Source organism: Dreissena polymorpha, chromosome 1, assembly GCF_020536995.1.
Source record: "Dreissena polymorpha isolate Duluth1 chromosome 1, UMN_Dpol_1.0, whole genome shotgun sequence".
Taxonomy (NCBI): Eukaryota; Metazoa; Mollusca; class Bivalvia; order Myida; family Dreissenidae; genus Dreissena; species Dreissena polymorpha.
In genome coordinates this window covers 128,793,586-128,805,725 of record NC_068355.1, presented here as the reverse complement: position 1 = coordinate 128,805,725, position 12,140 = coordinate 128,793,586, and the positions used below count along the sequence as shown (strand labels likewise).

At 36.1% G+C, this 12,140-nt stretch overlaps 1 protein-coding gene across 1 annotated transcript in view; it reads right to left on the bottom strand.

Annotated features, from left to right (window-relative positions):
• Window positions 1-11,821, bottom strand: part of LOC127849510 (clustered mitochondria protein homolog) — a 52,613-nt gene extending 40,792 nt beyond the window's left edge. Inside the window, exons 1-6 of the mRNA XM_052382115.1 lie at window positions 11,720-11,821; window positions 3,926-4,125; window positions 2,870-3,041; window positions 2,130-2,273; window positions 885-997; window positions 143-297 (exon numbers count right to left, since the gene is read on the bottom strand). Coding sequence (XP_052238075.1) covers window positions 143-297; window positions 885-997; window positions 2,130-2,273; window positions 2,870-3,041; window positions 3,926-4,111 — 770 coding nt within the window. The 5' untranslated portion in view covers window positions 4,112-4,125; window positions 11,720-11,821. The remainder of the gene's footprint in view (window positions 1-142; window positions 298-884; window positions 998-2,129; window positions 2,274-2,869; window positions 3,042-3,925; window positions 4,126-11,719) is intronic.
• Between the last annotated feature and the right edge of the window lie 319 nt (window positions 11,822-12,140).

Here is a 12,140-nt window from a genome sequence, read left to right as displayed (position 1 = left end):
TAAAATCAGATGATTTATAACGAAAGCCGGAAAAAATTAGGGCTGGGACCAAAATCGTAGGTAGAGTCGGATTACCCGAACCACACAATTAATTTTGTTTTGCCTAAGGTAAGTTGCCATAGATCCTTGACATTTTGCTTACATGTTGATATAGAAACCCCTTGTTGAGGCAGTGATATGGTATTTCTTGTCCTCCAGCGTTACAGCATACAAGTATAGCAGGTCTCCATGCATCTTTCTGTTTCCAGGTGGGGGGTTCCAACCACTCGGTGTAAGAATCTTTACGCAGTTTGGAGTCTAGGGAAGAATCAACAACAAAATCATGTTGTTCACTTAAAGTGCATCTTGTGACCCCATTTCAAATTTTGCTGAAATATCATTGGGACAACTGTTTGGACCAAGTTTCATGCAGAAGTGCAATTCTACCCCTAGAGTGTTTACAAGTGAGAAACTGACAACGCACAATGGCCGACTAACTATAGATAAAAGGTTATAGCAAAAGTTCACTATGAGCGCTACCCACCACCATTTTGGGCTCAGGTAAGCTAAATTTAAGTATTTTAAATACAACAAGAGCACTGCATAACGAGTGCAACGCTTGGCTGCGGGTGAAGTTTTGAAGAAATTAAAGCTTGTCAGAATTTTTTTCAGAGGTCACAGTGACCTTGACCTTTGACCTAGTGACCCCAAAATGGGTGTGGCAAGAACTCATCAAGGTGCATCTACATTAAAGTTTTAAAGTTATATGTGGAAGCACTTTGATTTTAGAGCAAAATGTCAAGGTTTTAGCATGACGCGGACGGCGGACGACACGACGAGCTGGCTATGACAATACCTCCGGTTTTCTCCGAAAACAGCCAAGCTAAAAATGGGAGATAACTCACTTTCAGTTCTGCAACATTGGGATGGAGAGGCAGGAGAGGTCTTTCTTTGGAGCCAGGCATTATGTATTCTGGTGGGGTGCAGTCCATAGAGCCAGATTTGCTTGATTTCTTTTCTGTGAATGAAAGTGAAGCAAAATGTATAAATATAATGCATTTTATAACAAATCGCCTATAAGAATAAAACAACAATTTTAATTTTATGATATTATGTTCACAAAACAGTTCCAGTTAGACAGTTTTGAAATTTATAATATTAATTGATACATGTTATTGCAATTATCATAATAAATATAAATAATTATTAAAATTCCCCAGCATTAGGTGTCTTACTATTTAAAGGAATCGTTTTGTGTTTTGTAATTTTTGCCAGAAATGATTATAATATTTAGAAACATTTCAAATTTAAGTAGCTATTCATGCAAATTGGTTCCATATAAAACAATGTTTATCTATATGAACAAGAACTGTGTTTGTGAAACACAATGCCCCCTACTGCGCCGCTTTGAAGCCATATATTTGACCTTTGAACTTGAAGGATAACCTTGACCTTTCACCACAGATAGACAGACAGACATGCAAAAAACAATATACCCCAAATTGTTTGATCCGGGGGCGTAACAATTCTTTGACACCTGATGGTTGTAACAAATTGAAATTTGACCGTACATTGAGAGCTTTGATATAACAAGAGCACCTCATAACGGGTGCCACGCTAGGCTGCGGGTGCAGTTTTTGATTAAATGAAAGCTTGTCAGAATTTTTTGAATTTTTTTAGAGGTCAAAGTGACCTTGACCTTTGACCTAGTGACCCAAAAATAGGTTAGGCATGTAGAACTCATCAAGGTGCAGCTACATATGAAGTTTCAAAGTTGAAGGTTGAAGCACTTTTATTTTAGAGCCAATGTTCAAAACCTTGACAAAATGTTAAGGTTTTAGCTCGACGCGGACAACGACAGACACGACACAACACGACGAGCTGGCTATGACAATACCTCGGGTTTTCTCTGAAAACAGCCAAGCTTAAAATAGTGGGTTTAGAAATGACCTTGTGCAGATGGATGTTCCATTGATACAAACATCCTAAACTAATGTTAACTTTTTTTAGGTTTAGAATATGACTAGGAGCTTTTCATGCTTTTAGTTTGTTATCAATAGAGACATACACTGTACCATGTAAACAGACACATTAAGTTTATAACATTTCTTTAAAATGTTTACCAAACAATCATAACATGTGACCCTTACCCAGTATATCCCCTGAAGTAATGATGTTTAGGAAAGACAGAGAGTTGCAATCCACACCATTGTACGCGTCGGAAGGGTCCACGGACTTCAACAGGTCACGGATGTGACGAAGGTGAATCCTGGCCTCCCTGATAGTGTATGGTTCTGGAAACAAAGTAGAGCAACACTTCAGTGTAATACCAGCACATAAAGATATGATGAGCTTCGATTTGAAAAATCCAGGTCAAACCCTTTACCAATTTAATATGTCTTTAACTCTTTACCACTTAGATACGTATTTTGACACATGTGTGGTCCCTGAGAAAGTTACATTGAATCAAATACCTTTCTTACTAAATTTAAGTTTTAAAGGCTTCATTTCCAACCCTAAGTTACTGATGAGCAGCAAACAGCATAAAACCTGAACAGACTTCGAGTGACTCGCAGGCTGTTCTGGTTTTATGCTGTTTTAAGAGGCCTTTTTCACTTTGCTTCTTATGGGGAAAAAGGGTTTATATAGTGTACAGTGTACAATATTAACTAAATGCCCATTTTGCACGCAAGCGGACACTCTGTCCCTTGTCAACCCCATCCCACCCACCCCGATCCCCGAAAATGTTAAAGTTAAACCAAATCCCTACAATGTGAGGACCGAATTGTTTGTCAGACATTCTAATTTTTCGTCAATATATGTCACAAAGGTATTGAAGTGTGTGTTTTCATAGTGCACACACAGAACCAATCATCCAGGGTTCCCATACCTTCTACAACCTTGATGACGGAGCCTTCTTTGAGTCCCTCAATGGTCTTCAGCTCAGCAAAGTTGTCAAGTGTCTGCCCCTCAAGCTGCAGGGAGAAGCACGTCCTGTGGCAGGTGTCCTCCCGATCCATCAGCACCTGGTGAATCTCCTGCACCAGCTCCATGGAACTCACCTGTGAGCAAAACAAAAACAGTTGAGCCTCCTTGTATAAGGGTTGTGAAAAGGGGGGTTTAATACATGTGCATCAAGTGTCATCCCTGATTAGCCTGTTCAGTCTGCAAAGGCTAATCAGGGACGACTCTTTCCGCCTTTACTAAATTTTTGCTTAGAAGGGACTTTCTTTAAATGAAAAATATCATAAAAGAATAGGGTTTTGTCCCTGATTAGCCTGTGCAGACTGCACAGGCTAATCTTGGATGACACTTTACACACATGCAATAAACCCCTTTTTTCACAGAGAACTACCCATATAAAGGTGTGGAAATTGAGGGTTCCAAATGTCATAAATACCACATAAAAAAGACCTCTGCAACAGATGCAATGTACTCATCACAAAAACTGGGATTCAAGTAACAATTTACATAACTACTCAAAATCTATGAATATTTTGCAAAATATTTTGTTAAGTTTACCCATAAAACTTTTTTGTTCCTTATAGCAATAGCAAAACTTTTAACGCTAGCTGTGGTATGGTAAAATAGATTTTTTAAATCATAATATTCGAATCTGTTTATTGAATAAAAAATGCTCGTTTTTATTTTTTGCGCGACAATATCTAAAGTTAATTTCCTGCCACAAAAGGCCCACGATATCTAAACATTAACAAGAAAACGCGTGACTGACTTCTGGCAGCGTTGTTTAAATGACATACTCAAGTTTTAATTATGAAAGTTATATATCCTTGCAGATCATGAACATAGTTCAATGAGTTAGCCAATTGAAGCCAAGACCATTTTTCTTTCAAAAGTTAAATAACTAGACTCATGAATTGAGAACATAAAACAATCCCTAACAATACATAATTCAAAACTGTGAAAAAGGCAGCTCCTAACTTACTGGCAATTCAAACTCCTCCACACCCGGACACAGGATCTTCACGTTGAAGCCAGTGTCCTGAATCAAGACCACTTCCTGTTCCTTGTTTTCATCTCCCTCCTTCTCTTCCTTGGTTGTCTCCCCTGTTACATCAAGATTCTCTCCATTTGTCTCGGCACTCATCACGTCACCAGATTCGCCGGTCATTCTGACTACTTCCACTAAAAGAAAAAGAAAAACAAATTAAAAAGGTTTAATAACTAACGATTTCTAAATGTTCAAACTAAAATCCAGTGTGCACATATTATTGAAACCGCAGCTATAAGGTATTGAAAGTCCACACCACACTCTCGAAAGACAATAAATATCTTCCAACACTGTGCTTAAAATTATTCCTTCCAGTTGGTTTAAATAACAATTTCAGATACTTCACACAGTCTAATCCAATTGCAGAAACCTTCAAATGAATTGAGTCGTGTTCTGAGAAAACTGGGCTTAATGCATGTGCATAAAGTGTCGTCCCAGATTAGCAGTCTGCACAGGCTAATCAGGGAGACACTTTCCACCTAAACTTGATTTTCGGTAAGGAGGGACTTCCTTGAACTAAAAATACCATACAAGCAGAAAGTGTTGTCTCTGATTAGCCTGTGCGGACTGCACAGGCTAATCTGGGACGACACTTTACGCACATGCATTATGCCCAGTTTTCTCAGAACACGACTCAATTGACAGACCAGTGACCAAAGAACCACAAGACAGGTCAATAAAGATCCAAACCAAGGTAAGACAGCTACATGTACGCCAAAACACATGGTTAAAATGTCAACCATTATAATTTGTATAGAATATGATCAAATTCAGTCCTTAAAGTATGTACTATGCATGCCAAATAACAGAAGAAACTGTTATTTCCTTGAACTCTTTAAATATTCATTGCATTCAAAATACCAAACCACATTATATTAAGCCCTTTGAAATCTTGTTACAGGGTCTCAGACAACTGGGATTTATGTCTGGGTCTCAGGTGTCTACAAAGATCTTCTCTACTTAAACCAAACAGAAACTCTGTTGTTGCAAACAACATCTCTGTTTGTCACAAACCACATCTGTTGTCAATCCTCCACATCTCCTTATCATGCGAAGGAACAAAAGTCAAATCCTCTTATAAGCTGCTTAGTACTAGATATTGTTTAAACAACAACTGACTCATCTTAGAACACGCTTTATAAGAACAGAGTTAAAAGAGCTTTCAATGTACATTAAATCATATACTTGTTATACAGTTATTGTCTTGACTTGCAAAGTAATTTAGAAAGTGCCTCAATTTTGTAACAAAACTACACATGATATCAAGATCAGCTGTAAAATTGGGTTGTTTAATTTAAGATTGTAATAAATCAAACCTTCCCATTTGAAAAGGTGAGAAAAGGCAACCAGGGCAAAACACCAACTTTGGGGAAAGGGCAACAGCCTTTTTTGCGCGGAAAAAAAGACACGATTTTCTGGCATTGGGGAATGAAAAATACTGAGGAAGATTGGAAATTTAGAGAAAAATGCATGATTTTAAAGAAATTTCTGTAGGGGAAAGGGCCTTTTTGGTTAAGGGGAAGAAAAAGAGGCCCCTTGCGAAGAAGGTTTTTTTGGCCCTGGCAACTGTATGTGGAAAACTAAATTTATTTGCAATATTGTTAAAACTATGCAATTAACAAGCAAATTGTGTGACTCAACACAATTTGGTAAATGAAATTTACTCATTAAGTCCGTATTTGTGTTAATATGCAATGTTTTAAAAATTGTATGCATAAAATTAGCTTGGTTTATGCATTGTCACCTTTGCAAAGATTTAACATAGCAAAGGTAGACTCAGTTTTACATTGAATGCAAATCAAGAGACTACCATCATTAATTAAAATCATCCAGTCCATCTGTTATTGCAGTTTATTGGGTTTGCATTTTACTTGAGAGAACTGTGGTCTTAAATTTCTACCAAGTACTCAATTTACCTACAAAACCTGATTCAGCATACAAGCTTGATCATGCGGCACACTATTTCCTTTTGACCTGCCAAACAGGTTGTGGACTACAAAAAAGGGATTAATGTAAGGGCTGATAAAATCAAGGGGTAAACTGATATGACTAGTCTCATGAATAAGAACACAATCAGCATGAACAAGTTGATACTGTTTCAGTTTTGAAATGAATACAGATGACCTGCTTGACACGTTTAACATACAAGTCTTCAAACAAGAGCAACATTAAATGACAACAATTCTTTCACCCATGACCACTCAGTGTTTTTATGGCAATTTCGGGGCCAATATTCGGCCCCATCCCCCCCCCCCCCAAAAAAAAAAGAGTATATATTTTCCCCCCATTTTGTAAAAAAAAATCCCCTCCAGAAGTTAAAAAAAAAAAAACATTTTTTTTTTTTAGAAAGATCTGTCTCATAATCATGATAAATATATCTCAAATTTATTTCATAAACAACTAACAAAGTATATAACTATAATTTATATTATTTGAATTATTATAAAGAGTTGTATTACGGTAAATAGTTTTTCCCAAATCAGTGGACTTTTCACATTAATTGCATTTTTCTCCCAAAATGGCCAAGAAAAGGCCTGATGTATCTATATTGAGTTAATATTTGTTGATAAAATCATTCCAATTTGGTCCATTTTATTGATAAAAACTGCTCAAATTTGCCATTTTATCGATTTAAAAGATCCCAATTAGACTCAAAATGGCTAAGAAAACTGAGACTGTGCATGAAGGCTGAACTGTCTGAAACTAATGTTGAAAATATCATTGATATATATGTATTTTAATTTTAAGAAAAAGGACAAGACATTCAGCTGTGAATATTATATTCATACAAACATGTGTATTAATATAATAAATATCATTACATATAAACAAGTGATTTTTTTATTTTCCCCTTTTCCTAAAAAACGACGCATATTTTCCCCATTGGACAGGCCCCGCCACCATTCCCCGATAAGTGAAAAAAAACACTGCCACTTTTAATGAATTTTTAGGTATTTGTAGTCCCTTAGAAAGTTAAATTAAATTAAAAACCTTTTTAACAAAGTTTTAAAGGCATCATTTATAACCCTTAAATACTGATGAGCAGCAAACAGCATAAAACCTGAACATACTGCTAGTTACTCGCTGGCTGTTCTGGTTATGATGTTTGCAGATAGGATTTTCACTTTGGTTCTGAGTAGGAAAAGATAAAGGCCTATCTAAGCATATGTTTAACCGTTAATTGTGGCAAGACTGATGTCTTATATTTTAATAAATTGCTGCACAAATGTTTTATTGGTTTTCTTTTAATCAGAATTGATTATTTAAAACTGAAATTTAACTGTTTTTATATTAAAGATACTGAAAGTATAAAATACAGATTTAAAACAAATAACATATACAGCTTTTAAAGTCAGATTTCTGAAAACACATTTTTGTGCATTACACAGATTTCTACTTAAGTAAAATAAAAACTCAAAATCAACGAATATTTCACAGAATATTTCGTTAAGTAAATCCACAACAAGAAATGGCGCGGCCTCTGCCGACGCCTATCCCCACGCCGCAGCTTTTGACCCAGGGGCCAGATCAAATTTCCAAATGGTGCACTGTCGCACATACGTTTTAAGTTACAATGTGTTTAAGTTTCAAGGTTCTAGTGCCAATAGTGTTGGAGGAGATAGTGGCCAGGACGGACAGACAGCGGAAATAACCACATAATCCCCCCGCTCCAATTTGGAGCGTGGGGATAAAATATAAATGTTCCATATTGCAATAGCCAAAATTTTAACGTATGCATTATGGTAACATAGATTTAACATGACAAAAAATGCTTGTTTTTATTTTTTATGCAACAATATATATCCCACGTTAATTTCCCTTCACAATATCTGAACATTTATGAGCTAAAAGACTGGCTGTGAGCAGCGTCGGAAGAAGGACTTATTCATGAGAACTATGTTGAGGTTCCGAAGCTGCCTGAAGCCAATATTGCGTTCCTTCGAAAATGTTCTGATATCCTAGTCGGAACTTCAAATTGAATACAATGTGACACAAAAGATAAAAAGAGATGTGTTTGTCAGAAACACAATGCCCCCTTTTGCTCCGTTTTGATTTTTTTACCTTTGACCTTGAAGGATGACCTTGACCTTTCACCACTCAAAATGTGCAGCTCCATGAGATACACATGCGTGCCAAATATCAAGTTGCTATCTTCAATATTCAAAAAGTTATTACCAAACTTTAACTAAGATTAAAGTTTTAGGAGAGAAAAATACAATGATATTTGACCTTTGACCTTTAAGGACGACCTTGACTTTTCACCACTCATAATGTGCAGCTCCGTGAGATACACATGCATGCCAAATATGAAGTTGCTATCTTCAATATTGCAAAAGTTATCAAACTTTAACCAAGGTTAAAGTTTTGGGACACACATACAATGAATGACAGACAGACAGGCCAAAAACAATATTTCCCCAATCTTTCTTACGGGGGCATAAAAAAGAGCATTTTGTATCACGCTCTTTCTATGTTACCAGGCCACATCTAGCGTTGAAAGTTTGGTTTTGCTATAACAAACATTGCTTTTTTATGTGTTATGTTTTTTGAAATATTTTATGAAACATTCCTTGATTTTTAGTGTTTATGGGTTTTTAAAAATACTGAAAGAAGTCACATAAAGCAGTGAAATATATCTTTGTATTACATTTTTGTTTACAAAAAGTCATTCACAATACCCGGTATTTATAATGTAATAAAATAACTAATGATTCACATTAATAACAAGCATTTGCCACAAGATCAGAATCATAAGCCAAGAGTTGGATCTAATAATATACATGTATGTTAAATACCACAACCTTAATAAAAACAATTTTGTGTTTAATATTGATAATTCATATAGAAAGGCACATTAACAGAAGTAATGATGGCTATAAAAATAAAACAACTGAAACTATTAATAGGCTGTTACATGTTTTACTATTTTTGGCAGAAATCAATCAGTTTAAAGAAAATAGACAATATGATATCAAGATATAATATAATTTAGTCACTAAAAGATACACAGGGCTTAACACTAAGGCACGTCCTAATGACATTCACTGCCTGTACCTAGGTCTGGGCTAGCCAATGTCCCAGGAACATGCCCGACTGGTAGTGTGTATTTTGGGAGGGATTATGTGTTCTATATCAATAAACTGCATTTTAAATAAGCTTTTCAAAGATGCAACAATCTAAATACAGTACGATCAGATGACAATTAAATCTCAGAGTGAAGTAGGAGACAACAAACGGATTGTATTTCAAAATAGATTTGGAACCCCCTGATTGCAATCAAAAAGAGGCCGATAATTCAGAAAATCTCCGGCAGTTTTCCTGGTAAAACACGTCAGTACCTATTTTCAAACGGATTTCTGCTAGATACAGTTTTGATTGGTTTCCTCGTAGTGACGTGTTTTCTCGATAAAAATATGTTATAATCTAAAAGCCGGGATCGTCCGGGGTGGATGAGGGCAACTCGACATTAACACAAAGTTACTATACAATTATTAGTTATTTATCAATTTTAAATAATTGTAATTTGTTTGATTGATTAGAAGTGATTAGACATTCTTTTTTACGCAATTCAATTAGCAAAACTAATATTAATGGTCGATCCCGGCTTTTAGTAGAGAGTTAACCCTGTACAATTGTTACGACTTCCGTAACACGTTATTTTGCGAAACCTGAGTTTAACTTACCATTTGTTGTCAAAGGTTTGGCTTTACGGGTGGGGATGGGGGTTTCTCAGATAAGAAAAGAAGAGGGAAGGAGGAAAGTAAGAAAAAGTATGAGGGAAAAAAAGGAAATTTCTCCCAAAATGGCGTGAAGATTACAAATAGATGTCTTAAGTAGATGAATATTGAATTCATTAGCATTAGTAAGGCTCATCATAATCATAATTGCGCATCTCTACACACAAGAAAATACAAGTTGAATGATAAATATAAAGGTTTTGATATACTTGGGTCAGGGCACATGAAAGATTGGTCAGGGCTAGTAGGTTCTGCATTTACAAGCCCTAATGGGCTAGTTGAAAACAAAGTTAGTGTTAAGCCCTGATACACTTCACAGCCAAAAATATATTTTACAAATAATAAGTGAAATAATTTCTCCTGGCATAGGATGAACTGAAAAACAGGTGTGTTTTTCTATTTCGTAGTTATTGAGGTCCTTCTGTGCCTGAGGGTACATTATAGCCGACCCTGGAGAAATTCCCAGTACAGTGTACTTATACATAGAAAACCTTAGGCAAATTGAAACGCTCTGGAGTCCGTTTCCTGGGACTATAACCAGTACTTGGTGTCTTTGGGCGAGATCGAAGGAACAAATCCAGTGGGGTTCAAACCGTGTCCTGATCGCTAGGCGGACACCATGTCAACAATGCCAATGCGATCTAATTTGCTTTCTAGACTCACAAAAGTTGGGACAAATTCTGAATTTCAACTCAGGCTTCCTGAAAAGGCCCCGAAAATGCCTGTCAACCGGACAGGCTGATAAAAAAGTTAGCCTGTCCGGACAAAAATTCAACTGACCGAACATCATGAGTTTATAATTGAGTAATTAAGTTAAGTTTAACTCATATTTATTGCAATGTGCAGCCTGGGTATAAGTACACTTGATAAAGTAAAACAAAACACTTGCGTGTTCTAGTGATTACAGTGTATGATGGACAACAGCTTTAAATTCTAGTCAGACTCAAAGGAAAATATATTTTTATAGGGATCGGATGCATGTAATAGGCTATTATATCAGATTTATGTCTGGGGACAAGAAGGCCTCACATCAACATGCTTAATTTATGAAGATTTTCTGGGGATTGAAAAGAATCGTGTTTAACTCACATTTTTAACTCGCAGATTTCAACAAGTCTCTGCTCATGAGCATTCTTGGTTCCGAAGTAAACTGTGATGTTTCCATAATCCCGTTTAAATGTTTACAGTTTTGCTTCACATTGATTGTTTTGATATGGCACAGTAATATGTCAGACCAATGAAATTGACGTTGTCGAAAAAACAACAAAGGGAGAGCACTCTTAAGAACTAGTGAGGCATTAGTGTTCTTAATCACAAAAAGGCTAGAAATTCAAGAAAATGGTGATTTTAATGGGGGAGTTTTCGTTCTTTTGGCAAGTATTTGACATTTCGGTATTAAGTCATAATTTTTTTTGCCTGTCACAAGGACCCGGCGATATTAGAAACTTGGCCACTCATAGACGATTTTGCCGGACATGACCAGCGGTCTGGCCTTTTCAGGAAGCCTGTCAACTGCAATTTAAATATTTAGTTTTTTACTTAAATATATTCAACTTTGGGTTGTCTTTTTCTGTGGTTGGGGAAATGGAAGTACATGGTGGAAACCCCTTCATGTCCAGTATGATGTTGCAACAATCCAACTCCCAGCTATTGACCCTCCAGGTAGCTTAACGCATGTTCTCATAAAAGCTCAGAGCATTCAAGAACTAGTCCAGTATGGTGACTACATTCCAAACTCACATGCGCCTTGGACACTGATTGAACCCAGGTTGCATACACGTAGGTGAGAAGCGTGTGTACGAACCAATGCACTAACCAGACAGCCAAAAACAGGTTACTGCCCTATTGTTTTGTAATATAGTATAGCCATTATCAATATATAAGCTTACCTGTTATATTACAAAACGATAGGGGCAGCAACTTGTTATTCTTCATCTATTGTATATGACCTTGCTACATATATCACTGAATATCAAATAATATGACTTACAGTTTGTATGCTGTATCCACGATGAGGTAAATATTTCTGTTACTTATATGCACAAGAAATGTGAATACAGTATTGTTGCAGCCGATTATTGCGTAAGAATCATGTTTCCATAACTTGCAAATTCGAATTTGACCTTGTCGGTTATTGTTAATTTAACGGATTTATACAATAACTGCGTTTATATATGATTTTTAAATGAAAAATTAATTCATTTCATTTCAGCACACACATTTTTGCCAATAACAGTTATCTGTGTGTTTGCATATAAATATTTTCAAACACAGTCATTGTTGACATGTGCGTCCATTTCATTTGCACAGCTGACTTGAAAATGTATGACCTTCAGCGTTTATGTGATTAATATCTGTTAAATTGATAGAAACATCAAGAGTAAAAACACTTACCGTGATCCTGGCCAGTT